Below are 26,731 nucleotides of genomic sequence, written 5' to 3'. Positions count from 1 at the left end.
GGCCACCTAATCCCGGGGGATTAAACCCCCAAAGCTCGTAGCGGCCTCGAAAACTAGGAAGCTTATGACACAAACTTAATCTTATAACGCCGGCGATGCCCCCCCCCGAGTGGGGTGGGGGTCCCGGGGACCCCATGGGGGTGTCCGGAGGTTTGGGGCTGTGTGGGGACAGGTGTGAGCCTGGGGAGGAGGCGACGGCCCCAAAACCATTCGACCACCCCCGAACCTGCCTCAGTTTCCCCATTTTCAGCCCGTTGTGGTTCCTGCAGCCCCCCCCCTGCCCTAAAGGCCCCTTAAATCGTGGCCATCTGCGTGCCGGGGCTGGGGGGGGGGGACACCGGGGTTTGCCCCAGCCCTAATCTGCACACAAAAATCGGGATTACGGCCCCGGCCCTCGCACCTCGGCGGCGCCGCAAGCGGCTTAGAGGGGGCAAATCGGCCCTAAGGCAATCAGCGGGGATGGGGGGCACCGGGGGGGGGCAAACAGGGGGGACGGGGCTGCCTCACATCCCTCCCCCCCAACCCAAACCAGCTCAGGGAGCACCTGCCTAATCTTAACCCCCCCCCCCCCAAAAAAAAAAGCATAAAATAGCCTCAAAATAGAGGATCTCTCCTCCCTCCCCCCAAAAAACAACCAACCAACCAACCAAAAAAAACATAGCCTCAAAATAGAGGATCCCCCCCCTAAAAAGACATAAAATAGCCTCAAAACAGAGGATCTCCCCCCCCCAAACCAAAACCGTTAAATAGACTCAAAATAGAGGATCTCCCCCTCCAAGCAAAAAACAAAAAAACAACCATAAAATAGCCTCAAAATAGAGGATCTCCCCCCCAAAAAAACAAAACCAAAAAAACATAAAATAACCTCAAATAGCCTCAAAATAGAGGAACCCCCCAATAAAAAAAAAAAACATAAAATAGTCTCCAATAGCTTCAAAATAGAGGATCTCCCCCCCCCCCCCCCGAAAAAGCAAACCATAAAATAGCCTCAAAATAAAGGACCCCCCCCGTGGCTGTTGCCCCCGATAAGCGTTTCTGCCTCCCAAGAAGACCAAGCGGCTGCGTGCGTATTTTTAATATATATTTTATTTTTTTAAAGCCCCCCCCAAAAGTGCATTTTTTATTATTTTATTTTTTTTTTCTCGTCTCCCACACGTTTTATAAAGAGCTATCAAAGTTACAATCTATGGAATGTCTTTTCTGTGCTTTTCTCACCTCGCTCGTTACCCAGATACCACAAAAAGTAGTTGAACACATAAAACCGATGAACCTTTGCGAGTGCTTTTATAAGAAGAGAAACCTCTTGTTTTTTGTTTTTTTGTTTTTTTTTTTTTAATAGATTATATATAAAGACGCAGAGAAAAAAAAAAAAAAAAGAAAAAAAAAGAAAAAAAATTAAAATAAAAATTGTGGCCCCATCTCGAATCTCCTCTCTGCCTCCTGGCACCAAATCGCTTTAGTTCCTGGGCTCGGGCTCACGCGTGCCCCACCTGCCCCAGAACAAATCGGCTCTCGGGGTGTGTGTATATATATATATAATTTTTGGAAAACTGAATTTCGCTGCAGCATTTTTGCTGCTCGTCCCGAGCAGCCCCCACCCCCCCAAAAAAAACACCCCCACCCCACCCTGCCGACCCTCCCGGCTCCGAAAGCTCGGTCCTGTGATGTGGGAACTGCTCTTTTTTTTTATTTTTTTTTAAAGTGTTCCTCTTTATTTAAATATAAACTTTCATAATAACTCGAAAATATAAATAGATAGATATATAGATAGATATTTTTTAAATAGTCGAATCAGGCCTCGGGAGCGCTACGGGGGGGGGAACACGACCCTGGGGCTGGGGGCGCCGGCACTGGGAGTGGGGGGCTGAAGGAGAAGGGGGGGGCTGAGCCCTTTTCCTGGGGGGGGGGATTCCCCTTCACACTGCCTGAGCCCCACCTGGCCCAGCTGAGGGTGGGGGGACGATCCCTGCACTGCTGGGGACCCCCCCCCAGCCCCATTGCTGTGGGGCCTGAGCCCCTGCGCTGGTGCCATGGGGGGGGGGGGATGCAGCATCTTTAAAAGAGGGGGGGGAAGGAGCCCAAAGCTGGGGTGCCCCCCCCTTCATACCCCCCATACCTGGCAGGGGGTGAAGCCAGTGCAGGACTCCCCCCCCCCCCCGCAACTGCTGACCCCAAACGAGCCATAGACCCCCCCAGCTTTGGGGCCAGGGCTCGCTGCCATCTGTGCCCCCCCCGGCCCCATTGCCCTGGCCTGTTTTTTTTTTTTTTTCCTCTTCTGTACCAAAAAAAAAAAAGAAAACCAGGCAGAAATCTTTTTTTTTCTTTTTAAACTTTCCTTTTTTTTTTTTTTACTGTGTCAGTTTGATTTCTGGAGCTCTTTGCTTTTTTTTTTTTTTAGGCTCTATTTTTTTATTTTTTCCTCTCATTTCCTTTTTTTTTTTTCCTGAAACGTCGTAACTCAGCAGTATCTTTGGCAACACTTTATCACAACCTGAATTGAAAAAAAAAATAATAATAATAAATGACAACAATGACAACAAATCGGTGCTTATATACAGAATACGATCGGGGGGGGGGGGGGCTGCAGGCGCTTGGATTTTCCTCCGTGTCCCTCACACGGCTCAGGGGGGTTAAGGCGTGGGACCCCCCCAGCCGAGACGGGCACAGATCGCTCCTGGGTCGGCCGGGGGAGGTCGTTTTTTTATTTTCTCCTTTTTTTTTTTCAATTTTCGTGTGTATTTTTTTTTTAGTGCAAACTCAAACTTGTGCTAAAGTGTTGCCAGCAAACGGGGGGGCGTCCGTCCGGCGGCGCGGGAGAGGCCACGGGGGGGGGGGGGCGGTTAGTGTCCGGCGGGGACATCGCGGGCTGGGGACGTGCTCTCCACGGGGAATCCTGAGACTAATTCTCTCTTTCTCTTTTTTTTTTTCCTTATTTTTTTTCCTTTTTCCTTTTTTTTTGCTGTCCACCTTCGGTGGCAGGGGAGGAAAAGGGCTCTGGGTTTTCCTTCCAAGGTGGCCGGGGGAGAAACACCAAGCTTCCAAAATGCTCCTTTGGGGCTGGGGAGGGAGGAAAAGGAGAAGAGAGGCGATGGGGGGGGACAGAGAAGAGGAGGAGAAGTAACACAAACTAGAAAAGAAAATACCACAACGTTGATTACAAGAAAGAACCTCAAGTAACTGTCTATTTACAAGTCCACGCTAGGTTTTGTTTTTTTTTTGCATATGCCAGAGTTAGCCAGTGCTCAGCAGAGGTTCGGCCCCAGAAAGGGCCCTGGGACCCGTCCCCGTCCCCAAGGCACTCACTGACACATGGGGACGGGGGACAGGGCCCCGTGCCGGGGGGGGGGACACGGTGCTGCAAGGCGAGGGGCTTGGCACCAGCCTCTGGGGAGGGCGGGCAGCGGGGGCAGGCACGGGGTTTATCTGCGGCGCCCAGGCGGGGCCCCCAAACAGAGATAGGGGACGAGGGACACCCAGGGCCCCCTAAATTGGCTCGGGGTGGGCTGCGGGCAGGGGGGGCCGGAGGATGGGGCTGGGTGCGAGGGTGGTGGCAGAGGGCACACAGAACTGGCCCCATAGGACAAGGCCTCACAGCTCTGGCCCCGTGGGACCAGGCCCCAAAGCACTGACCCCATGGGACCAGGCCCCAAAGCACCAACTCCATGGGACTAGGCCCCACAGCTCCGGCCCCATAGCTCCAGCCCCATGGGACCAGGCCCTGCAGCACTCACCCCATGGGACCAGGCCCCAAAGCGCTGACCCCATAGCTCCAGCCCCATGGGACCAGGCCCCACAGCTCCGGCCCCACACCACAGAGCTGGGTCCGCGGGCACAACCAGGCCGGGGACAGGAGACACGTCTGGAGAAGCACTGGCTATGAAACATTTAACAATTTTTATCGTTTTCTTGTTTTTTAAAAAAAAGAGAGGGGCGTGGGGGGGGGGGGGGAGAAATGAACAATACACAAAAACAAAACAAAAACCATGATTCCTGCCTAAAATTCAAGCTTCCGTTTTTTTGTGAAGTGCAACGACTTCTGAGGGTCTATTTTCAGGGCATGTCACAGAACCTAATTAGCATCGTTCCTCACATTGGACACCTTTCGGCTTTTATTACTCCATGAAATATACCTTGGATTCTGCCTACGTGTTTTTTTTTTTAAATATATATATATATATACACATTTTTCTTACAAAAATAAATTTAGGATTTTTAATAATATTTTTTTTCCGTAGAAGTTGGTTTTGACTTGTAAACATCTTTTGCTTTTGCTTTTTAAATTAAGATAAAGTGATCTCAAAGTACCCGTTCCATCGCAAAGTGCTAAGACTTCTTTGTTTTTGTTTTTTTTTTTATTTTTTTTATAATAGTTTTTTATTTTTATTGCTTTTTTCTGCATTAAATAAACATCCATCTCTCCCCCACCCCATCACTCAAGCCCTCCCCCCATCACACACTCCCCTCTCACTCCCTCTCCAAAATACATTCGGCCAAACCTGCTCTTGCTTTGAAAGTTAAAAAACAAACACCGAAAAGGGAAAAAAAAAAAAAAAAAAAAAAAAAAAAAAAAAAAAAAGAATCTAAAAAGTGCTTTCAAAATAAAAGGACTAAAATCTCTTTTTTTCAAAAAATGTGCATTTAGAAAACAGGTGACCGGCTGAAAGGTGCCTCTGCTATCGCCCTCTGCTAACCCGGGGGGGGGGGGGATGCGCATGGCGCACCCCGGCCTCTGCTCTGAGGCCGTAAATCGCCTCCATCCCGGGGCGGGGGGGGGGGGACCGGGGTCGGTCGGTTTTTTTGGGGGCCCCCTGCCTGCTCCCACAGCCCCGGCGTGGCACCGAGGAAGAGGAGGGCGGCCTCCCAAAAACCCCAAAACCACGTTTGGGGTGGCCATGGCCTGAGGGGCTGGGTGGCGCTCGGTGACCGGTGACCGTACGGTGACGGTGACCATACGGGGACCGTACGGTGACAACGGGGACCGTATGGTGACGGTGCCCGACGGGTGACAGTGCCCGACGGGTGACGGTGCTGCCGAGCACACCGCTGGTGTCCAGCCCCGGCCGCGCAGCCTTAAAGCCGCAAACCGCCGCTGCCGGCGCTTGGCTTCGCCCCTCCCAGCTCCTCCTGCCAAAAGCCTCCTTCCCCTTTAAGGGAGTCCTCAAATAACCTTTTTTAAAAGGAATCTGCCATTTTTAGGCGCTTTCTGGGCGTGCGGGAACACTGCTGGCTCTGACCGAGTGCCTAAAAATATGGGACGGGGACGGGGATGGGGGGGGGAGTGGCGGTGACCCCCAGCCCCCGGCCTCGCCTCGGTGGGCGCACGGCACAGCCCCGGTGCCGGGGCCGGGCCCTATTCCTGAGGGGTCCCCGGGCACTGAGGGGGGGTTTTGGCTGCACCCACACCACGGCCCCGCGGCGAGCCGTGGGTGCCGCGAGCGGGGAGAGGCCTCAGCAGCGCCTGCTGGGGTCTGGGGGTGGGGGGGGGAGCAGAGTTTGGGTCCAGGAGCCAACAAAAACACCCTGGGGAAGAGGGGGGGGGGCGAGGTGGAGATCCTGTAGGGCCTGGCCCAGCAAAAAAAAAAAACAACTCCCCGATGGCAGAAAAACGCCGTTTGGGCCTGGTGGCCCCGTCCGCGGCCGGCTGTGGGCCTAGGGTGAGCGCCAGGGCCGGCGGCACCACCAGGTGCAGCCACACGCTCACGGCCCCAAACCTGGGTTTGGGATGGGGCCGACGCACACCCAGTGCTGTGAGCGACCCTACAAACCCCTGCTGGGGCAGCCGGGCTGATTCTGCCACCGAGCCCTGCCTGCGGCTCCGCTCACCACCAGGCACTGGCGGATGGGTGCCGCAGCGGGGCCGGGCGGCAGGGCCCCACTCCCTACCCCAAAAAACGATCCCGATCCCGATCCCAGGACGTCAGCACCTGAGCACCCCGCGTGGAGCTTTGAGCTTTGCAAAAACAGAGGCGAGAAGGCCGGGCCCGCTCCTTCCCAGCCCTCCGAGGCACCGCGTGTACCGCCCGCCCTGAAAGAGCCCTTCAACTCTTACCATTTTTTCTATGTTTTTTTTTTTTAAATAGATATCTCTCTGAAATAATTTCTTTTTTTTTAACGTGTGTTTGGACACAAAATAAAGCTTTGGATTTACATGGAAGCTCCTTTCCATGCAACAGAGCCGCTCTCCATCCCCGCCCCACGCTTCCTAGCGTCTGCCTTTCCACGAAAAGGTCCTTGGCTACGGAGGGATCCTCGGGGGAGCCCTGGTTACGATGGGAAGATTGGAAACATAATATATATATATATTTCATTTTTTTTTTAAAAAAAGGGAGAGAAACATCTTTTAAAGAGAAAAATCGGAGGAAAAAGTACTAACTAGATTTTGTGACACTTTCTGTTTTTGGTTTAGGAGAGTCCTTGCGTGTTGCCCTCGGACGACCCTCCTGCTACATTCAATCCTGGCGCTTCATTATTAGAACTATCTTCAAAGTGCTGCTCTTGGCCGTTCCTCTGCACGGTGTCCTCTGATTCTTGACTCTCCCCCCCGGCTTGAAAGCTTCCGTCTTCGGGGTTCCCTGTGGGGGTGGGCAGCCCCCCGGCATCTCTCACCCGGGGCTTGCGGCCCCTCCGGGACGGGATGCCGTTGCACCCATCTTTTTTAAGGTGCCTGTGCAAGTGGTCAGAGCGGACGAAAGTCTTGAAGCAGCTGTCACACTGATAGGGCCGCAGGCCAGTGTGCACACGCATGTGGTTCTTCAAGTCGTAGTTGTGAGCAAAAGCGGCTCCGCACTGCTGGCACAAGTAAGGTTTCTCCCCTGTGTGTTTCCTCATGTGAACCTTCAGCTTGTCCTGCCTGCGTGGGAGAGAAAGGACAGGGGGCAGGTCAGCGAGGGGGGCCAGCAGGCCGAGGGCTGCGCTCCACCGTCCTCCTCCTCCTCCTCCTCCTCCTCCTCCTCGCGCCCGGCGTTGGCGTTGCTCTCCCTCTCCATCACGGCGGTGGCGGCCCAAATCCAGCCTCCACCTGCACCCCGGGGCAGGCGGCAGCCCCTCGGCGAGGCAGGAGGCACTGGGAGGCACCGGGAGGCACTGGGAGGCACCGGGAGGCACCGGAGCTGCGTTGGTCCGAGCGAAGCCGCCTGCCCCGTGCCTACGAGGAGGGCTCCGGCGCGGCTCCGGCAGCGCCTGCGTTACAAAAACCCGAGGCATTGAGGGTGCTGGCAGCGGGTGGGTTGGGTGCCGGGGAGGCAGAGCAGCTCGCTTTGGGATGGAGAGAATCAAGAGGCGAAGCGTGCGGCAGGACAGCGCAGGCGAGCAGCGAGGCTGGGGGCGAGGGGACCCCGCGTGCGGCCCTGCCGCAAGGGGGTTTGAGGCAGCTCCCCGTGGGGCTGGAAACGCGGCCGTCCTCAGAACAAACTATGTGGTTTGCAGCACGTTGAAATGGATTTTTTTTAAAAAAAAAAAGAAGTTTAATTTGTATAAAACCGTTCTGCCTTTCTTTCACGGAAGATTATTTGAGCGACTCCGCCGCTCCTCCCCGTCCGAGGGCAGAGGAACCAGGAAGCAAAGCAAGCAAAAATCAGCACAAAGCCGAGGGCCGGGAGGGGAAGCAGGCAGGGGGGGTCGGATCCTCACCCTGATCCACCACCCCCTGTCCCGCCCGGTCCCTCCCAGCCCAGCCTCGTGCCCGTGTCCCACGAGGGACAAGGCAAACGAGCCCGGCACAGCAGCAAGAAGCGAGCTGATGCGATTTGGGGCAGATCACTGAGCCCGGCCTGACTCAGCGCCGGGGCTGGGAGCGGTCCCGGCAGCAGCTCAGCGGAGCGAGGCGAGGAATGGGGTGGATGCTGAAGGGCCCCGAGGCCGGAGGCAGCCGGGGTTACCCCGAGCAGGGCTCTGACGTGGCCGAATGCAGGCCTCGAGAAATCAGGGGGGTGGGAGGACGTTTGGAAATAACACGGCCCCGGCGCGTTATGAAACAGTTCAACGCCAGGCTGGGCTAAGGACGAGGCTTCCATCCAGATCCCGGCTTCGAAGGAGAGAAGCCCCCCACGGGCTGGGTGGGAGCGGGGTGCAGGCAGGAGCCGCGCAGCAAAGCAGGAAGCGAACGAGGTGGCCTCATCTCGAACTCCTCCACCTCCAAAACCAAACCAAACCCAAAAAAAAACCCAGCTCCAGCCTGACCTCTGCTCCTCCCCGCCTCCAGCGGCAGGCAGGGCCCTGACGGCAACGCCGTGAAGCCGGGGCAGGGGAACACGCACCCCACAGCACCTCGGACCCCAAAGGGGTTTGGGGCCACGTTCGGTGCCGGGACGTGGGGCACACGAAGCGGGGGCAGCCCCCACGGGCAGATCCAGCAGGGAGGTGCTGCCCGGACAGGGCCGTGCCGGGGGGGCTGGCACCCTGCCCCCGGCATTATCGGCATTCCTCAGCTATCGGACGCGGGTCCCGTGCTGCCTGGGTGCGGCCCCGAGCGAGGTTTTTGGGGTGCAGGGGGCTCGGGGGGCGGCTTGCGGGGCTCGGGAGGGTTTCAGCATGCAGGAAGCAGGCGGCAGGGCTGGGGGGGGGTTGGCTCCTTGGCCAGGCAGCCCACGCGATCTGCGATCTGCCTCCCGGCGCTGCGACGAGGAGGAGGAGGAGGAGGAGGAGGAGGAGGAGGAGCAGGAGGCCGGGTGGGACACGAGGCTGTGCCGCAAGGCTCGGCTGAACGCGGAGCAGAGGAAGCCCAACAATGTCCCCCTTTTTCTCCGGCATTCCTTCCCGTGGCCCAGGGGGAGAGCGGAGAATGGCGGAGGAGAAGCGGCAGCGAGGCGGAGGCCCCCGGGGAGCCGCAGCGAGCTCGGGGCAGGAGCTGAGGGCGGCAGCGGCTCCGCTCGCCTCGCCGCGAGGACGCGGACGGCGTGGGGATCAGCCTGTTCCCAACCGCCTGGCACGGCCCCCGGCCACGGATGTTTCCATCATCAGACGGAGCCGTTCCTACGCCGCTTTCCAAGCCTCGCCTCGCTCCCTGGCTCCGCGGCCAGGACCGAGCGCTGCAGCCACGAGAACACAGAGGGTGCAGCTCCGGCTCAGCCACCGCGTTGCTTGGTGTCTGCAGAAGCCCGGGCCCGGGCAGGTTTCCAGCAGAGGTCAGCAATTTGGGACACCTGAAAGGGGCTCCCCGAGTCGGTAAGGGAACTGGGTGTTAAGACCCGGCCCCTTAAGCCCCCCAAATTGCTCATTTTGTGCAAAACGCCGGCCTTCACACACAAATCACCTGCTAGGACACAAATTGGTCCCCGCGGGCGAGCGGTCGAAATAAAACCACAGAACCCCGTGGGCTGGGAAGGACCTTCAGGATCACTCAAGCCCAAGCAGCAGACCGCACGAGGCCGGCCCCGCGCGCCGTGCCGGGGCTCCTGCCCGCTCCTTACCTGGTGAATCGGACCTTGCAGATGTCGCACTCGTAGGGCTTCTCGCCGGTGTGGGTGCGGATGTGGCGCGGCAGCTTGCCAGCCCCCTGGATCACCTTTTCACAGATGGGGCACTTTTGGAATGCTTTCGCCCTGATCTTCTTCTCCACCTTCTGGGACCAGGACGGGTAGACGTCGCCCTCGTTCGAACTGCTGAAGTATTTCAAGTAATAATCCATCACCCCGTCGTCGTCCTTTCGGTCGTCCTCCCCCAGCTGCTGTCTCCCCACGGAGTTGATCATTTGCTGCAGCAGGGCGCTGGCGGCCAGGCCGTCCACCTCCCGCGCGTCGTCCTCCGTGTCTGCTCCGGTGGCCACGAAGCCCGGGGAGTCGCCGGGCTCCTGCTGGTCCAGGGGGCCCCCCGAGGTCACCTCCTCTTCTCCCGGCGTGGGCAGGCCGCGGCTGCTGTAATGTCCGTTCTGAGAGGGTGAATACAGGGAGCCGGGGGCCGCCACCGCCGCCACCGCCGCCGCCTCGTCCTCTTCTCTGTCCAGCCACATGGCCGGGTTGCTGTCGGGATCACAGTCATTCGCCTTTGGTCTTTCGTTTAGGGGGGCTTGCGAGTAGAAGTCCATGCCGTTGCAGTCCGGCTCCTCCTCTTCCTCTTGGCCTCGGAAGTTCAGTCTCTGAAGGTCTCTCAACTCTGAGTTGGTCCACGGAAAGCTGCCTTGGTGGCCGTTGACGGGGTTGCTCTGGAAGAACTCCAGGTACTCTTTTGCTCTGAGATGGTTCCTCTGATCAATTTGATCTACTATATCCATCTGGTCATTTTTGGCCAGAATCTTCCTGTCCAGGAGATCCGTGCAAACATCCCTTACCGCCGGGATCTCCAGCAGTTTGGCGGCGTTGAGGATGTCGCTGACGTTCGAAGTGCTGACGGTAAGGGTCGCGGTGTAGGCGAACTCCAGCAGGGCCGACAAGGCGTCCGCGCTCACAAAGTCTATCTCATACACGTTTTGCTGGTCCACCACTAACCCTGAGGTGAAGAGCTTCTTGAAGTACTGGCTGCACGCCGCCAGGACGGAGCGGTGGGTGGGGAACTCCTGGCCTTCCACCAAGATGACAACGTCACACAGCAGCCCATTGTTCCTCTGCTCGTTCAGGCTGCTCAGGATGTCGCTGCTGTGGTCGGGGAACGGGATCCCTATGGGGCCGTCCACGCCGCCCGCCATCTCCGATGCGAAGGAGCTGCGGGGAGAAGAGAGGGAAGGCGGTGAGCCACGAGGGACGCGATTCTTTGGGGACGTTTGCTGAGTTCCCAGCCCCTGGGTACCAAATATCTGCACGTCTCAGCCTCGCCTGCTGCCCTGCCAGCTACCTGGGACAGGCGTGGAAGGAGGAGGAGGAGCAGCCCCCGTGTACCCAAGCTGGTCGGCCACACCTGGACCGAGCCACGAGCGAGCCTGGTGCTGGGTTTCAGCCTCGCTGGTGGCCCCAGACCACTGCTTGGTGCCACCATGAGCGCTCTGTGGCACCACAACCTCAGCAGGAAAACGTTTGCCAAACTCATTTGCCACCCCCCTGCTGCCAGCCTGTAATCGTGGGGAAAACCTCTCCCCCTCAGCCCTGCAGCTCCGCGCACAGCTCGCAGCACCTCGGGTGCCCACGGCCCCGCTGCACCAGCGCCCGTCCCGTAGGGCAGCGGGGGCGTTGAACAAACCCCACAAAAGCCCCATGGGGGCAGGGGGAGCGTGGAAACCTGCACCTGACCGTTCTGGGAAGCCTCAGCAGGCGCTGGTGGGGTGCTGGGAACTCGGCCCCACAACGTGCCCGGCTCAGGAGTGCTTCTGCAGGAGTCACAGCTCCTTCTAGCACTAGGGTTGGTTTGGAAAAAGAGGCAAAATCAAAATGAAAACGTCACTGCCGGTGCCGTGGCGTGGCAAAAGGGGATCTGCTTGGTTGAACGCGTCCTCCCTTCGGAGGCTGAAAACCCCAAAGCGAAGCCAGCAGCCAGGGGCTCGCTCGCCCCCACCCCAAGGGGTGCTCTCCCCATCGGCAAGCTGCCGGCCGCGGGGCCAGGCTCAGCGGGGCCAAACCTGCTCAAATCCCAGCCCCAAACCAGCCCCTAACCCCCTCCCAGCCCCAGCCTTCCCTGCTGTGAGATGGGCGCAGCGCCCTTCTCCTCCCTCCTCCTCGGGGTGGAGGTGCTGCCCGCTGCAGAGGGACACGCACAAAACCTCCTTTTTTAAAAAACTTTATTAACTCGAGGGAAAAAAAGGAACATTGGCTCGTTTTGTAAAGAGGAGGAGCAGGAGAAGGCCACGTGCACCTCTCCCGTCCCCTTTTCCACACCTCCACCCTGGCTCGGGGGCAGCACCGAGCGGTCCTCGTAGAGGAACCAGCAGAGGGCAAAGGGGCAGAGCTAAGCTCTAGGGGGGAAATAAATAAATCAATAACCTTCCACGAAACACCAATTTGATGTGAAACCCTCAGTATTTAACAGGAATGCTTAAACCAGCCTTTAAGCTCTCTGGAGCCCCGCTGTGCTCACGTGCTGGGGGTCAGGGCTGGATTTGTCCCACAGCCCCTAGAGGTCCTGCCCATAACACCGAGCACAGCAGCACCCCTCTCACCCCATGTCCCACCCAAAACAGCAGGATTTCAGCTCAAGACTTGTAGTTGATGGGTTTTTAAGATGAATTTGTCCAGGAAGAGGGACCAGGAGGCCCAGCAGCGCACGCACCGGCCCCAGGCACGACCTTGGGCAAGGTCCCCCCCTCCACCCCACGGGGTCCAGGCCTCGTTCCCTTCCTCCCCTCCGGACCTGATGCTTTTGGGAAGCTTCCCCCCCCCCCTCGGCTCCCTGAGGAGAATTTGAGCTGCACGAAGCATTTTGAAGCTGCAGGCGCTAATCTCGCCGGCAGCCGAGCCGCACCGCCTGCACAGCCGGGCTTTGTCAGCCCCCGGGGACGAGAAGGGACCAAGGGGAGGGGGGGGTGGGAGTGTAGGAGGGAGCCAGGCCACGCGAGGTGACCCCCCCCAGGCCGGGGGGGGGGGCCAGGACAATCGTCCGGACAGTGTGGGAACGGCTGCGGGGTCATGAGACCGCCGAGGGCTGGCATGGCGAGCCGTGCGGCTCCGCGGGCTCATTCTCCTCGCACAACACGCCCTTTGTGCGGCTCCTCGGCGGCTCGGATCCACGGCGGCCCAGACGGCGAGGGGGCAAGAGCAAGGAGAGGCACGGGGGAGGCACCGGGAGCCTCCCCGGGGACGGTCTCCGGGCCTCGGCACCGGGCTGAGCCTGGGCTGGAGGCCGGCAGGAGAAGCGGCGCGGTGCTGCCTCCTCCGGGGGCCGGGGAGCCGGGTGGGGAAGCCACACACAGGACGGGATGGCTCCGGGGGTTTGTAATGAGATACGGGAAAGCCTTCACCTATGCAGGTTTAAAAAAAACAAAACAAAACAAAACACAAAGAAACCCAACAAAGCAGCAAAAAATAATAATAATAAAAAAAAAAACGAACGCCGGCTTGCAGCAGGAGCAGGGTTGGGTGAAGTGTGCCTGCGAAGGAGCTCCTGATGGAGAGAGAGGTGGCCAGTGCCAAAAGCTGCTGGCTGGTCCTTCCGAACGAGGCCTGACCGGGCCACCAAGGGGGAGCTCCGACTGCTGACCCCGATCTCCCAGGCAGCTCTTTTCTCTCCGTCCACCCCTGACGTGCCTACAAAGCATCACCCGCCTGCTGGCCTAGACTGAGCGTCTCCGCGGGGTTGCAAAGACGCCACATTTCACCCCAAAGCGGCTGCATTTCAGCCGCTAGGAAGCTGCCCTCGCATATAACTCGCAGCAGCTGAAAGGGTGCTGGCAGCTTGAAATATGGGCAGGCTCCAAGAGAAGGAGCCCCCCCAGCCTCCCTGGGCAGCCTGTCCCAGCGCTCCGGCACCCTCCCCGGGAAGAAGTTCTTTGGCGTGTTGGTGCGGAACTGCCTGGGCTCCATTTGGTGGCCACTGCCCCTTGTCCTGTCCCCACAGAGCCCTGAGAAGAGGTTGGCCATGTCCCTCTGTCTGCCACCCCTCAGCTCTTTCCAGACACTGCTCAGATCCCCTCTCAGCCTTCTCTTCCCAAGGCTGCCCAGCCCCAGCTCTCTCAGCCTCTCCTCCCAGGGGAGATGCTCCAGGCCCCGGCTCCTCTTTGTGGCCTCCGCTGGGCTCTCTCCAGGAGCTCCCTGGCCTTGTTGTGCCGCCCCCCGAGCTCCAGGTGAGGCCGGAGCAGGGCAGAGCAGAGGGGGAACCAGGGCACAGTGCTGCCTCATGGCCAACCTGTCATCCCCCAGGTCCTTCTCCTCAGAGCTCCTCTCCCGCAGGCCGTCCCCCAGCCTGTCCCGATCCCTGCGGTTTTTCCTTCCCAGCCTCAGGCCTCCCCCCTGGCTCTCCCAAACCTCATCTCCTTACTCTCCGAGCGCGCCTCCCGCTGAGGGCCATCGAGTGGCAGCCCTACAGCAGCAGCTCTGGGACCCGACGTTTCCATTCAGATGAGGCGGCCACGGGGAGATGGGATCGCAACCAGAAGCGCTGACGAGACGCTGCTTAATTACTGTTTTCCTCCCAACCTCGGTGGCGTTTGGCTGCTCCTGCTCCTTCGCAGTTATTTGCGACGGGACGAGAAGCGGCGCATGAGGGCTCCCAGGTAGGCAAATCCCAGGCGTCAGCTCGTGCACACCGGGTCAGCCAGGAACAGCAAACGGCAGCACCCTGCTCCTCACCTGGACGGGTCCCAAATTTCCTGACAACAACAGGGCTCTCCCCGCCCGCCGAGGTGCCACCCACCCCGACAAGGAAATTCAGCAACCCCGTTCGGGGCAGAAAGGGAAAATTACCAGCACCTGATCCGGCGAGCACGAGGTGAAACGGCTGCGGGGCGCCACACTGCCCAATCCCCCAGGCATGGTTTTGGGGGAAAATAGCTGCGTTTCGGGTTCGGCACGTGGTATTTGGCCGCTTGCAGCCCAACGCAGCCAAGGCCAAGGAGCGGCCGTGCCCAATTTCTCGGGGGAAATGCCCGCGTTAGGCTATCAGGGCAAGGGCAGACCCTGCAGCAGCGCTGCTGCACGCTGGGAAGAAATTATTAAACCAATGATGCTATGAAAAAGAAGAAAAAGGGGTTTGCTGCCCAAGGCCCAAACGTTATCCCATCCCTCACTCACCACCAACGGGAGGGACGAGCATTTTTTCTTCCATTTCTATTTAGGGAGCAATCCTCCCGGCTCCCCCTTCCTTCCTCCAGCCGTGGGGACAGGTCCCCGAGCGGGGAAATCAATCCCTGGAGATCAAAACCGGCCCGAAAAGGTGGGACGGGGGCAGGCAGGAGGGAAGGAGGGCGTTCTGCCTGCCGGGGGGAAGCCGCCGCTGCAGCTCCTCCGTGCTGCCATTAAAATTCAACTGCTCTCCGAAAGGAATGCGCTGCCGGCGGTTTGGTGCCAAACTATCCAAATTATGTGGACCTGCCGAGCAGATGCATGTTCTCGAGGCGAAGACCCTGCACATCGGCAGGAGCGAACTGCATGGTTAAAAAAAAAAAAAAAAAAGGAAATAAAACAAAACTGCACCGCCGTGTTTGTTTTTTTTTTTTTTCCCCTCTCTACCCACCATTTTGGTAACGCGGCAGGAAGAAAACTTTCACGTTCAGCAGGTAACGCAGCCAAACGGGGCAAAACAAGAGTGAATTCAGCTTTCTGCTATCTTAACTGGACATCACATCTGGGGCGAAGCACTGCAGGAGACATATGACATGACCGTGATCATGCAGCTATTGAAGGAGAGGGCGGAAGCCGTGTCCTGCACGGATCTGTGGCCGCTCCATGGACAATGTTGGCTCTGTGTCCCGCAGCCAGGATCCCCTGCAGCCCCCCAGGATTCCCCTTCTGGAGGCTCTGAGCTCTGGGAAGCCTCTCACGCCCCGGCTCTCAACACAGGGGCTCGCTCACCGCAGCATGAATCGATGGATTCACGCCGTGAAGGCTGCTCTGAGAAACGAGACCGCATCAGGCGGCTCCCGAATGGGTGCAGGGCTCCAAAAATCACACGGCAGGACCAGGGCACCACCCCGCAGGGCCCGGGCTTTTGTTCTGGTCCTTCCAGCCATGGTGGGGCTCTCCGGTCATCCTGCTTCGGTCTCAAACCGAGCACGGTGCAACGGCAAAACCAACCCAGCTGCACAAGCTGGAAGGAAAGCGGCCCCAAACCCTCCAGACACGTCGGCCACCGGTCCTTGGGCGCAGAGCCTGGAGGAATCTCCTCTTCCCTGGCATCCACGGGGAAGCAACACCTTCCGTACCACACCACGGAAACACAACTGCCTCTGGAGCAGGCCGAGCTCATACGGGGAAGGAGAATTCCCCATCCTGCTAACGCCGCCGAGGGAGCTCTGCTGAGAAGAGGCCGTGGTCATCGCCCTGGGCTGGCATCGAGCCCCCCTCAGACCCTCAGTGAGCAACGTGGGGACTTGACTGACCACAAAAAAATAGAGAGCCTTGATTTTAATTCCCGTTAAGGTTAATTCCCAGAAGGGGCAGATCCGCGGAGCCCTCCCCGGCCGCCAGTCAGCCATTTCCTAGCTGGGGATCGGCCGCATCCTGTGCTCCCTCCCAGCCTGCGTGGGGCTGGTAGATTCAGCAGAGCATCTGAACCGCTCTGGAGCCGTATCTGAGCCGGGATCGAGTCCCACCGCAACGTTTGGGGGCTTTGGGGTGAGACACGGAGCCGTGGTGCTACGGGGGGGGCAGCCAGCAGAGCCCCCCCTAGCTTGGAGGGGACGTGGCACGCTGCCCAGCAGCTCCCGGCCAGGCAGGTTTGGGGTGTAATTCATCAACCCCCGGCCACCTCAGGCAAATTACGGCAGCTGACTGAAGGGATCCCAAGAGGCTGATTTACATTTACACCTCAGCTCCTTCAGAAGCTCCTCGGGATGCAAAACTCCCCCCCCCCCCGCCGTGTCAGCAGCGGCAAGAAGAGGAGCAGGACTCGACCAAGAGGAGCAGGACCTCAGGAAGGCGCCTTGGGCACCTACCAGCGGGGCAGGGGACAGGATGGAGCAGGGAGAGGATTGCTGCCCCGCTCGGAGCTGGGGGCTCTGTTAACAAGATATCTGAGGTCTGGGATTCCTCGTCGTGCTCAGGATGCTGCTACAGGGCGCATCGGGAAGGCTGGCTGCTCCTCCTCTCGGTTTTCCCAAAACTGCTTGAATTCGGGTGCTTTTCACGCGATGCCCAGCAGAGGAAGGACGTGCCAGAGGCTTTTTCCCCGTCACGTGGGCCAGGGAAGGACGAGTGCCTCTGAGGACAGGGATAAACCGCTCGCCTCCACGCCGAAGCCAGGCTCCAGCCAGCGAAACGACCCCTCGGCAATCCCAGCCCTGCTGCTCCCGCTCCCCCTCTGCCACAAGGCACAGCCCTGACACGAGGAGCTGCGAGAATTACACCCAAAAGGGACAGGCACCGGCAGCAGCTCCCTGCACAGGGCCCATAACCACACACTGGGTGCAAAAAGGGCAGGGAGCTCCTGGAGAGAGCCCAGCGGAGGCCACAAAGAGGAGCCGGGGCCTGGAGCATCTCCCCTGGGAGGAGAGGCTGAGAGAGCTGGGGCTGGGCAGCCTTGGGAAGAGAAGGCTGAGAGGGGATCTGAGCAGTGTCTGGAAAGAGCTGAGGGGTGGCAGACAGAGGGACATGGCCAACCTCTTCTCAGGGCTCTGTGGGGACAGGACAAGGGGCAGTGGCCACCAAATGGAGCCCAGGCAGTTCCGCACCAACACGCCAAAGAACTTCTTCCCGGGGAGGGTGCCGGAGCGCTGGGACAGGCTGCCCAGGGAGGCTGGGGGGGCTCCTTCTCTGCAGATCTTCAAGGCCCGTCTGGACGCCTCCCTGGGCAGCCTGCTCTGGGGAACTGATTTGGCAGGGGGTTGGGCCCGGGGAGCTCTGAGGGCCCTGCCAGCCCCTACAGTTCGGTGATATCCCAAACGCTCTGCAGCAGTAAACGCCCAGCATCTCTCTGGACACAGCCTCCCCTTCCCCATAGCCCCAGCAGCCCCCACCTCTCTCCCCCCACCAGCACAGACACGGGAGGGATGCCCAAGCCCCACACTCAGCCACGCCACGGATCTCAGCCGTCTACAAAGGGGAAAGGATTTCCTTCCAGGGCACGACTCGGCCTCCAAGCACAAGGGGAAGTTCGGTTTCCGTCGCAGCATCAGCCACCAGCAAAACCCAGGAGCCACAACAGGCCCCGGCACACAGCGGGGTCTGTCCCCATATTCCCAGGCCGTGTCCCTCGTCCTCCCCCGAGGCTTTTAGGGCACGCGGGGAAGAGCCTCCTGCCTCTTCGGGCACGGTCCCCGACCCACCGGGCTGTCGGCGGCGAAAATGGCTGCGACACCGCGGCCACACGAAAACTTCTCGTTGCAAGGTTCGCTGTAACTGGCTGCTCCACCCAGACCTCCTTGCCAATTTGCTCCTTTGTCATCAGAGCCCGCATTTAATCCGGCAGGAATGTGCCTCGATTCGAGCCCGGGTGGCAGCAGAGCAGAGGCCCGAGCCCATCGAGCCTCCAGAGTTTGGGTCGGTTTGGTGCTGGAAGCCTCCAGCGCCGCGGGGAGCTGCCAACACCAACACCCCCCGGGCTCAGCCCCTCTCATCCTCCTGAAAGCCTCAGAAGGGGGAAAAAAAGTTAAAAAAAAAAAACACAAATTTGTTTCAGTCCTGCCAGAAGGAGCAGCCTTCGCCCGGCAGCTCAGCACGGGCAGCAGAGGAAGGTTGCAGAGCCCCATAAACCTGCAGGCGCCGGGTTCTGCGCGGAAAGGAACTGCCAGGATTTCGGAGAGGCGACCTGCAGCCCCTCCGCCAGCTGTAAGCAGCAGAAAATTCAACCACGGGGAAACAAAACAGCCCCCGGCCGAGCATGATGAGATGAGGGACACCAGGCGAAACCAAGGGGTCGGGTTTTGTCACCTCCCCTTGTGGGGCCGAATCCTGCCCCGCTCCCCGCTGCCTGATGGTGCTCCCAGCCCCTCGCCTGCTGCCCTTTGGGGTCCCCCCCTGCCAAAAGCCTCCCCTTTTGGGGCATTTCCTGAGCTCCATCGAGCACCAGCAGAAAAGGGAAAGGGATTAAAAACGTGCCCCGCACCGCGCAGCCTTCCCCTTCCCTCGGCACACGAGGAGGGCGCGCAGGGAGGGAGCGCGGCGGCGCCGGGTGCTGCCTGTCGAGGCAGGAGGCTGCAAGCCCGCGGTCGCCGCCCGCCCGGCTGCGTGTCGGGGAGGCAAAACAAACACCGAGAGCTCTGCTCGCTGCTTCCCAGTCACATCTGCTTACTGGTTCCCGGTGGGAAAGGGGTAGGTGCACGGCCCGGGAAGGAAACGTCACGTGAGGGCAGCTTCAGGGTGACAGCAACGGGTGGCGCAGGAATTGGGAGTGCAGCACGTGAAGGACTCGGGGTGTCAGCACCCCAAAAAGGAATGGGGACTCCTTCGGGGGGCGCGCAGCACGAGGAAAACCACCCCAAAAGCTCACGAGAGAAGAGGACGCCCAGCAGAGCCCCGAGCAGAGCGCTGCTTCCCGAGTCCCTGCACACAGAGGGGGGGACAGGGGGGTCCCCACGCTGCTCCCGAGCAGCAGCAAAAGCGTTTGAGGGGTTGCTCCGTGGCCAGGAGCCGCCGTGCCAGGGGAGCTGCCGCTCCTCTCCCCGCCATGGCCTTGGCTCCCACCTGCGGCCCCGGGGCAGCGCGCGGCCGTTTCCAGTTTCTCACACCCCGTCACTCTCGTTGAGGTCGGCGATCCCGGCCGTTTCCTTCCACCTGCGGCCCGCAGGGAGGGTTTTTTTTTTTCCCTCCCCTCCCGCAGCAGGGGGACGGGGACGGGAGCTGGGATGACTTCGCGCCCGTTCGGGCTGGGAAAGCTGCGCCCGGGGAGCCGGTGACAGCAGGAAACTGAAACCGTGCACGGGGGGTGGGGGGAAGATGATACGGCCCGGGGGTGCTGCAGGAGAAGCCGACGTCCCCGGGTCGGGGCCCTGTGGGGGACCCCGGTGCCCGCTGACCCCGCTGGGTGCCACCCCGAGGTGCCAGCAGGGCTCATCCGGGCACTGAGCGGGGGAAGCACCAGTCAGCTCCGCATCAAGGGGTCCCGGGATGGGGTAGGGGCGCTCCTCTCCCTCCTTTCTTCCTCCCCTTTCCCCAGGTTTTGCTCATGGAGAAGTTTTTAAGTTCGGGATTGCAGCCGAGGTCGGGACTGGTCGGGAGCGCGGCGAGGAGCACCTGCCCGCTGCTTCAACCCGGCGTGGTGGGAGGAGGAGGAATCCTCACCCAGCATCCCGAGACTGGGGGAAAAAACCCTCAAGCGTGGGTTTTAAATCGAGATAAGACCACAGCTCCCAAATGTTCTGGTTCTGTGTGAAGCACCGAGGAGGAATTTCGCAGGCCCAGGCTCCCCAACACCACCGCAGACCCAGCACCGGGCTTCGGGTCGCCGTGCCCAGAGACGAGCACGACCCCCTCAGCGATCGGTGCCCTGTGCCAAAATCCGGATTTTTACGGCCGGGAAAGAGCCACGATTCTCAATTCTGCTTTAAAAGTCCCCAAACAGGAGCGCACCCCGCACGTTGGCCGTGCCCAGCGCCTTCCAACCACCTCACGGAGCCCACGACACGGCCGAGGATCGGCAGCCCCGGCACCACCACGCACGCAGCAGCAGCAAATTACAGAAAACCCAACAAATAAATCCCAGGCACCGAGCATCCGCGGCTCGGCAGGCACCGAAGGGCCGCTCGCATTCACCACCGGCTTCATTAAGAGCTCTCTCGCCTTGCAAAACCCTCCCCCGAATTACAAACGTAATTAAGGCTCGGTGGAAAAATCCCACCGTGCCATCCCCGCTCGGGCTGTGCCTCCCCGGGACAAGCCTAAACAGGGGCCAGGCCGCATACGAAACGAGGCCGGCTCCTCTCTAACGAGCACCCGGCTCCTCTCTAACGAGCCGCTCGGTTCCTAGCACCCTTTTTTTTTTTTTTTTTTTTTTTTTTAATACTTCAAGACAAACCGGGCAGCACCCAGCGGGGCCCGGCCCCCTTCCTGGGCAGCCCCCAAAACCTCCCAGGTGAAGTTTTGGCCCAGAAAGGCGAGGGTAAAAATATTAATTAATAACTAACAGTAAAAAAAAAAAAAAAAAGGCGGTTTGTCGGAGTTAGGGGATGACCTTTTAGCTCCATCACCGTGCTTGTCAGGCTGGGAGCTCTGCGGAGCGCTTCGGGGATAAGTTGTGGTGCCGACAGCCGGGACGAGGAGGGGGAACGGGGCCGATTCGGAACCAAAACGGGCAGCAAAACCCTCGCCACGAGCAGAAAACCTCCCCCTGCCCGGCCTCCCGCTGCTCCCCGAGCCACGGGGACCGCGGGGCAGGGACGGGAGCGCTCCGAGCGGCACCGAAACGCGTTGAGGACGGGGATGGGGAGCCCAACGGCACGGCCCCGCAGCCGGGTTTGACACACACAGGAAGCTCCGGGGACAACGCAAACCCCAAAGCTGCTCCTCCCAGGCAGCCAAAGCTGGCCCCAAATCCCCCCTCCGGCCCCAAATCACGGGCACCCCACAATCTATCGGGGACCCCGCCATCCCCCCCCGGGGCCGCCCGCAGCACCTCGAGCACCGGAGCTTCAAAAAAACCACCCCCCCCTTTGTGTGTGTCCCCCCCCCCCCGCCCCAAACTCACACGGAGAGGGGACAGCGAGGACAAGGACGCTCCGAAACCCTGCTGCCACGCAGCCCCCCCCCCCCCCACACACACTTCCCGGTGACCCCCCGGGCTCGGCGGTGACGTTCCGGGGCGAGGCGAGCGGCTGTGCTCCCCCCCCCCCCCGCAAGGGGCTGAGGTTGGCCCCCCCCCAGCTGGGGGTGGGCAGCTCGCTTATCGCCGCCAGCCGCCGCCGCCGCTCCCCTCCCCGCCGCGGGGTGGGTGTCGGAGGGAGAGGAGGGGGGGGGGGGGGGTTTAGGGTGTGGGGGGGGGAGTGGAAAAACCCCACGAAACCAAAGCCGGGGAGAACTGAGCTCAGCGCCCCCCCCCCCCACACACACCGTGTTATGCAACCCCCGTGGGGCCGGGGAGGCAGGTCGGGGGGTGGGGGGGGGGGGGGGAGTGTGTGGGGATGAGGTTGGGGTGCGAGGAAATGGGGGGGGGAATGGGGAGCTGGGGGTGACGGGCAGCATGGGGGGGCACAGGGTGAAAGGAGGGGACATGGGGGGGACACACACACGGGGGGGGACACAGAGAGCACGGGGGGGGCATGGGGTGAAGGGGGTGACGCTGGGGGGGGACATGGGGAGCGCATATGGGGTAAAGGGGGGGACACGGGGAGCTGGGGGGTGAAAGGGAGCGGGGGGGGGGGGACACACGGAGAGCTAGGGGGGGACATGAGCGAAGGGGGGGGGCACATGGGGTAAAGGGGGGGTACAGGGAGCTGCGGGGTGACCGAAACCGGGAGAGGGAAGACGAGGAGCAAAGGGGGGGGCACACAGCGAGCTGGGGGTGACAGGGACCGAGGAGGGGGGGGGGAGCACAAACAGGGGGGGGGGTCCCGCAGCCCCCCCACCCCCCCCCGCCAGCCTCCCTGGCCTAGGCCCAGCCCCGGGGGGACCCCACCCAGCGCCGGGTCCCGTCCCCCCCCCCGCTCCCCCCCCCTCTCTCTCTCTCGCTGCTGCCGCCCCGTGTCCCCCCCCCGCGCCCGCCCCCCCCCGGCCCCGCGGGGCCCGCAGGGAGCCTTGGCCGGGCGCCACGACCCCACCCCTTCCCCGGGCCGCGCCGCGCTGTGGAGGCCAATGGGGGAGGACGGGGGGGGGGGGGCCTTGACGGGGGGGGGGGGGGCGCCGGGGCGAGGCCCAGCACCCCCGAGACCCCCCCTCAAGGGTCCGGCTTCGATCGGGTTCCACACGCGGGGGGGTTTTGGGGGGGTCCCGGAGGGGTTTTGGGGGGGTTTCGGGGGGGTCCCGGGGGTCGCCCCGCGCGCGGCCCGCCCGCCATTGGGGCCCGGCCGGGCCGGGCTGTGGTGGTGGTGGTGGTGGTGGCGGCGGAGGGCGGGGCCGGCGGGCCCGGAGGGCGCGCCCCGATTGGCCCCGCCCGCTGCCCATCACCGCGCCGCCCACTCGCAACCCGCGCCGGGGCGGGGGGGGGGGGGACGGCGGGGAAGCGCGGGGCCCGCCGGGAAGTGTAGTCCGCGCCCCCTCCGCACCTGCAGGAGGCTGGGGGCAGCGCGGACTACAACTCCCAGCAGCCCCCTCCCCGCGCGCAACCCCCCCACACACACTCCCCTTTCCCCCCCCCCACCTCAGGGCCCTTCCCCCCCCACGACCCCCCCCCCCCCTTTAAGTACAACGTATGCACGAGGGGGGGGGGCGAGAAAACGAAGGTGGCGGTGAGGGGGGGGGGCACAAACACCCCCCCCACCCCCTTAAAACCCCCTTAAAACCCCCCTAAAACCCCTTAACCCCCCCCCAAAACCCCCCTCATGCCCCCCCCATACTCCCTATTTCCCCCCCCCCAGCCCCCATCCCGGGCCGTACCGTGCCGGAGCGGAGCAGCGGGGGCCGGGAGGGGCCGAACGGGGCCGAGCCGAGCCGGGCCGGGCCGGGCCGAGCCGTGCGGGCGGAGCAGGGGCTGTGGCCGCCCCGCGGGAGCTGCTCGCCGAGGCCCCGTATGCGGCTCCTTCCTGCTCCGGCCGGGGCCGCCCCGCTCTTAAAGGGGCCGCGCCCCCGCCCCCCCCCCCCCCCCCCCCCCCCCCCCCCCTCCCCGCGCCGCCCCCCCCCCCCCCCCTCCCACTCCCCTCCACCCCCGAGAAATCGCCGCAGCCCGGGGGGCGGCCGCTCCAGCCCCTGAGGGAGGGGGGGTTGTGGGGGGGTATAGGGGGGGTTATGGGGTGTGGGGGGGGCTGTGGGGGTGGCCCCGTGTTTGTGTTTGTGCCCCCCCCCCCCCTCAGACGCACGCGCGGGCACAGCGCGGCCCCGCGCTTGGCACCTCCGGGCCCCCCCCCCCCCCGTGTCCCCCCCGCACCCCTCGGGGTCCCCCCGTGTCCCCCAATGTCCCCCCCATGTCCCTCAGTGTCCCCCTTCCCTTATGTCCCCTCCTGGCCTCCCCCCTTTCCTCATGTCCCCTCCTGCCCCCCCCATGCCCCCCAGTGTCCCCCCCGTGTCCCCCCTTCCTCCATCCCCCCTGTCCCCCCCTTCCTGTGTCCCCTCAGTGTCCCCTCCTGTCCCCCCCTTCCTCTGTATCACCCCCAGTGTCCCCCTCCTGAGTTCCCCTTCCTGTACCCCCCCCGTGTCCCCTTCCTGTGTCCCCTCCTGCCCCCCCCTTCCTCTGGCCCCTCAGCGTCCCCTCCTTACCCCCCCTTCCTGTGTGTCCCCCATAATGTCCCCCCTCGTGTCCCCTCTTATCCCTGTGTCCCCCCCAGTGCCCCCTCCTGTCCCCCCGTCACCCCCCAGCATCCCCTTTTCCCCCCCTTCCTCTGTCCCCTCAGCACCCCCCCAGTGTCCCCCCTGAGTTCCCCTTTTCCTGTGACCCCCCCAACATCCCCTCCTGCACCCCCCCGTGTCCCCTCCTGTCCCCCCCTCCCTATATCCCCCCGTCACAGCAGAACCAGCCCCCGTGACCCCCCCAAACACCCCAAATTGGGGGACAGAAGCAGCGTCCCCCCCCCCCCAGCGCCCACCATTAGGCTCCAGAGTGAACGGCCCCGGGCCCTGCTCCTGCAGCCGGGCTGGGCCCCGGGCACCTGCTCCTGGGCCGGGCAAAATCGTGGGGAAAATCGTAAATTAAAGGAAAAAAATATATACGTTCTACAGGATACGCTATTTTTTTTTCTTAATCTATTTTTTAAATCAATTAAGAAAAAAAAAAAAAAGAAAAAAGAAAAAAAAAAAAAAAAAAACCAGAAGTCGCTGGTAACCCCACCGCAGCCCCCGCTGCTCCTGGGGGGCCTTGGAGCCCCCCCTTCCCTCCCCAGCTCAGCCCCACCACGATTTCCTTTTTCTTTTTCCACCCCTTTTTTTCCTCTTTTAAACAACCAAATTCAAGAATTTCTCCCCTAAACAACCAAATTAAAGGTTTTTTCCCTTAAATAACCACACGCATCTTGGGGGGGGGGGCAGCGAGGGCTCCACACGGGGCCCCTGCACCCCCCCCACCCACTAAAACTCAAGGTGGGGGGGGGACAAACACCGCAGGGGCTTTTCGGGGAACTCGGCCTCGCTGACCCCATTTTGCAGATGGGGAAACTGAGGCAGCGCCGAGTGAAACGGGGCTGGGAACGGGCACCGAGGGGGGCCCGGACCCCAAATACACGCACGGGGAAGGGGTCTGGGGGCTGCAGGAGGGGGGGCCCAGGTGCTGCCCCCCCCCCCAGCAGCTGCACCCCACAGCGGGCCCCACCACGTGCCGACGGCCGCCCACTGCTTTCGTTTTCCCCCGCCGCAGCCCAGGGCGGGCCCCAGCGCCCCCGCCCAGAGCCGAAGGCCAAGAGGCAGCCCCCAGCCCCCCCCCCAAAAAAAAAAAGCCCCCCCCCCGAGGGTGGGGGGTACCCCAAAATCACCTGCTGGGGGTACCCGGCACCATCGCCACCTCTGGGGAGGGCCCCGAAATCTTTCCTCCTGCCCCCCCCCCCCTGCACACGGGGACCCTGCAGGGGGGGGCTGGGGGGGGCTCCCCCTGGGTCCAGCCCCATCCGCACAAACCCTAAAGCTGGGGGACCCCAAAGGGACAGGAGGAGCGAAGCCACCCCCTGGCAGAGCGGGGCCCAAATTTCTGCACCCCACGGGGGGAGGAAAAGGCCTGAAAAGGGGAACTGGTGTCCCCCCCCCCCATCATGACCCCCCCAGAAGTTTTGCAGAGCCGAGGTGTTCCGCAGGTGCTCAAATCCGAGCCAGATTTAACCCAGGGCTCCCCCCTCTCCTTCTTCTCACCCTAAATAGTTTTTTAAATATATATAATTTTTTAAAAATTATAATTTTTAAAATTCCCCCCCCCCGGCACTCAGCAGCCCCGGAGGGGGATTTGTGCTCCCTCGGCACCCGCAGCCCCCGGGGGTGGTGCCGGGATCACTTCACGATCTGCTCCTGGCAGGAGCTCGGCCACGCAGGGGTTAAAACCCTTCAAAAACACTAAAGGAGGAAAAAAAAATACTGTTAAGTGTAAAGTGCCCTTTATTTATTACTTCCACGATGAAAATATCGATTTTTTTTGTTAATTGCACCGACAGGTTCTTGATGTGCTCTCCCCGTCCAAAACCCCAAACCGAAGCGAAACGACCTGAAAATATCCCAAAGATTTGTGAGCAGTCCCCGTGCTTAAATAAGGGACAAAAAGAGGGGGGCAAGCGCCCGGCCTGCCCCACGTCCCCCCCATACTCAGCCCCTGCAGGGACGGAGGGGTAGGGAAGGGGGCAAGAGGGATTTGGGGGGCAGCGAGGCGCTTGGGCTTCCTTTTGGGGCTGCCCCAGGGGAAAAAAACAGCCCCAAAAGGGGCAAAGGGACCAAAAGCAACTCCTGGTCCTCCTCGCTGGGGGCTTGGGGATGGAGCCACCCCCATGGCTCGCACCTCCACGTCCTCCAGGACACAAAATAAAAGGGAACACAAATCCTACAGAGCACAGGGGGGCTCTGGTGACCCCAAACCCCCCATGGCTGCCCCACACAGCACCGGTTCGTGCTGAGCTTCGACTCCTCTGCCATAAGGGCGAGCACCGGCTCGGCCCCACGAGAGAAACATCCACCAGGATCACTTGGCAGGCTCCGGAGAGGAGAAACCAACCCCTAAACCCCAATTCTTTGACCATAAATCCAAATTATCCCACAGCGGGACAAACCCAGGAGGGGACAGCGCCACAGGACACTGCCAGCCCTGAGGGGACAGATCCAGCCCTGCTCCGGGGGGTTTGACAAGGTCCTGGGAAAACCCCAAAACCTTGGGCGATGAAGCAGGGGGGGATGCAGCCCACCTGGAGAGACCCGGCCGGGCTCCCCGGCCATGCCCGAGCCGTGATGGTTGGGGCACGGCCGCAATAAGGTGGCAGGAGGAGGCCAGGAGCTGCCCCCGTGGGCCTCACGGGGCGACTCCATCCCCACCCCTCACAAACCGGGAGCTCGGCCTGCGCCCCTCAGACCAGCACAACCCATCCAAAACCCCGCACACGAGCAGAACAGGCCTCAAAACAACCATTTAAGAGCTAAACCGAACAAAAAAACAAAAAAAAACAGGCACCAGCCTCTCCCCCTCTCCCCCTGTGGGCCCACCAGGCCCAGGGGTAGCCCAGCGCCACGCCGCTCTC

At 61.4% G+C, this 26,731-nt stretch overlaps 1 protein-coding gene across 1 annotated transcript; it reads right to left on the bottom strand.

The window, feature by feature from the left end:
• Positions 1 to 6,101: 6,101 nt before the first annotated feature.
• ZBTB7A (zinc finger and BTB domain containing 7A) lies at positions 6,102 to 22,999 on the bottom strand. Its single transcript, XM_032203846.1, has 3 exons — positions 22,977 to 22,999; positions 9,408 to 10,634; positions 6,102 to 6,850 (listed from the first exon to the last, which is right to left on the bottom strand). The coding sequence occupies exons 2-3, from the start codon at positions 10,616 to 10,618 to the stop codon at positions 6,403 to 6,405; spliced, it is 1,659 nt and encodes a 552-aa protein (XP_032059737.1). The 5' UTR covers positions 10,619 to 10,634; positions 22,977 to 22,999; the 3' UTR covers positions 6,102 to 6,402.
• Between the last annotated feature and the right edge of the window lie 3,732 nt (positions 23,000 to 26,731).

The sequence above is a fragment of the Aythya fuligula genome, chromosome 26 (assembly GCF_009819795.1).
Source record: "Aythya fuligula isolate bAytFul2 chromosome 26, bAytFul2.pri, whole genome shotgun sequence".
Taxonomy (NCBI): Eukaryota; Metazoa; Chordata; class Aves; order Anseriformes; family Anatidae; genus Aythya; species Aythya fuligula.
The sequence above is the reverse complement of the archived record's forward strand: the minus strand, read 5'-3'. Positions and strand labels throughout refer to the sequence as shown.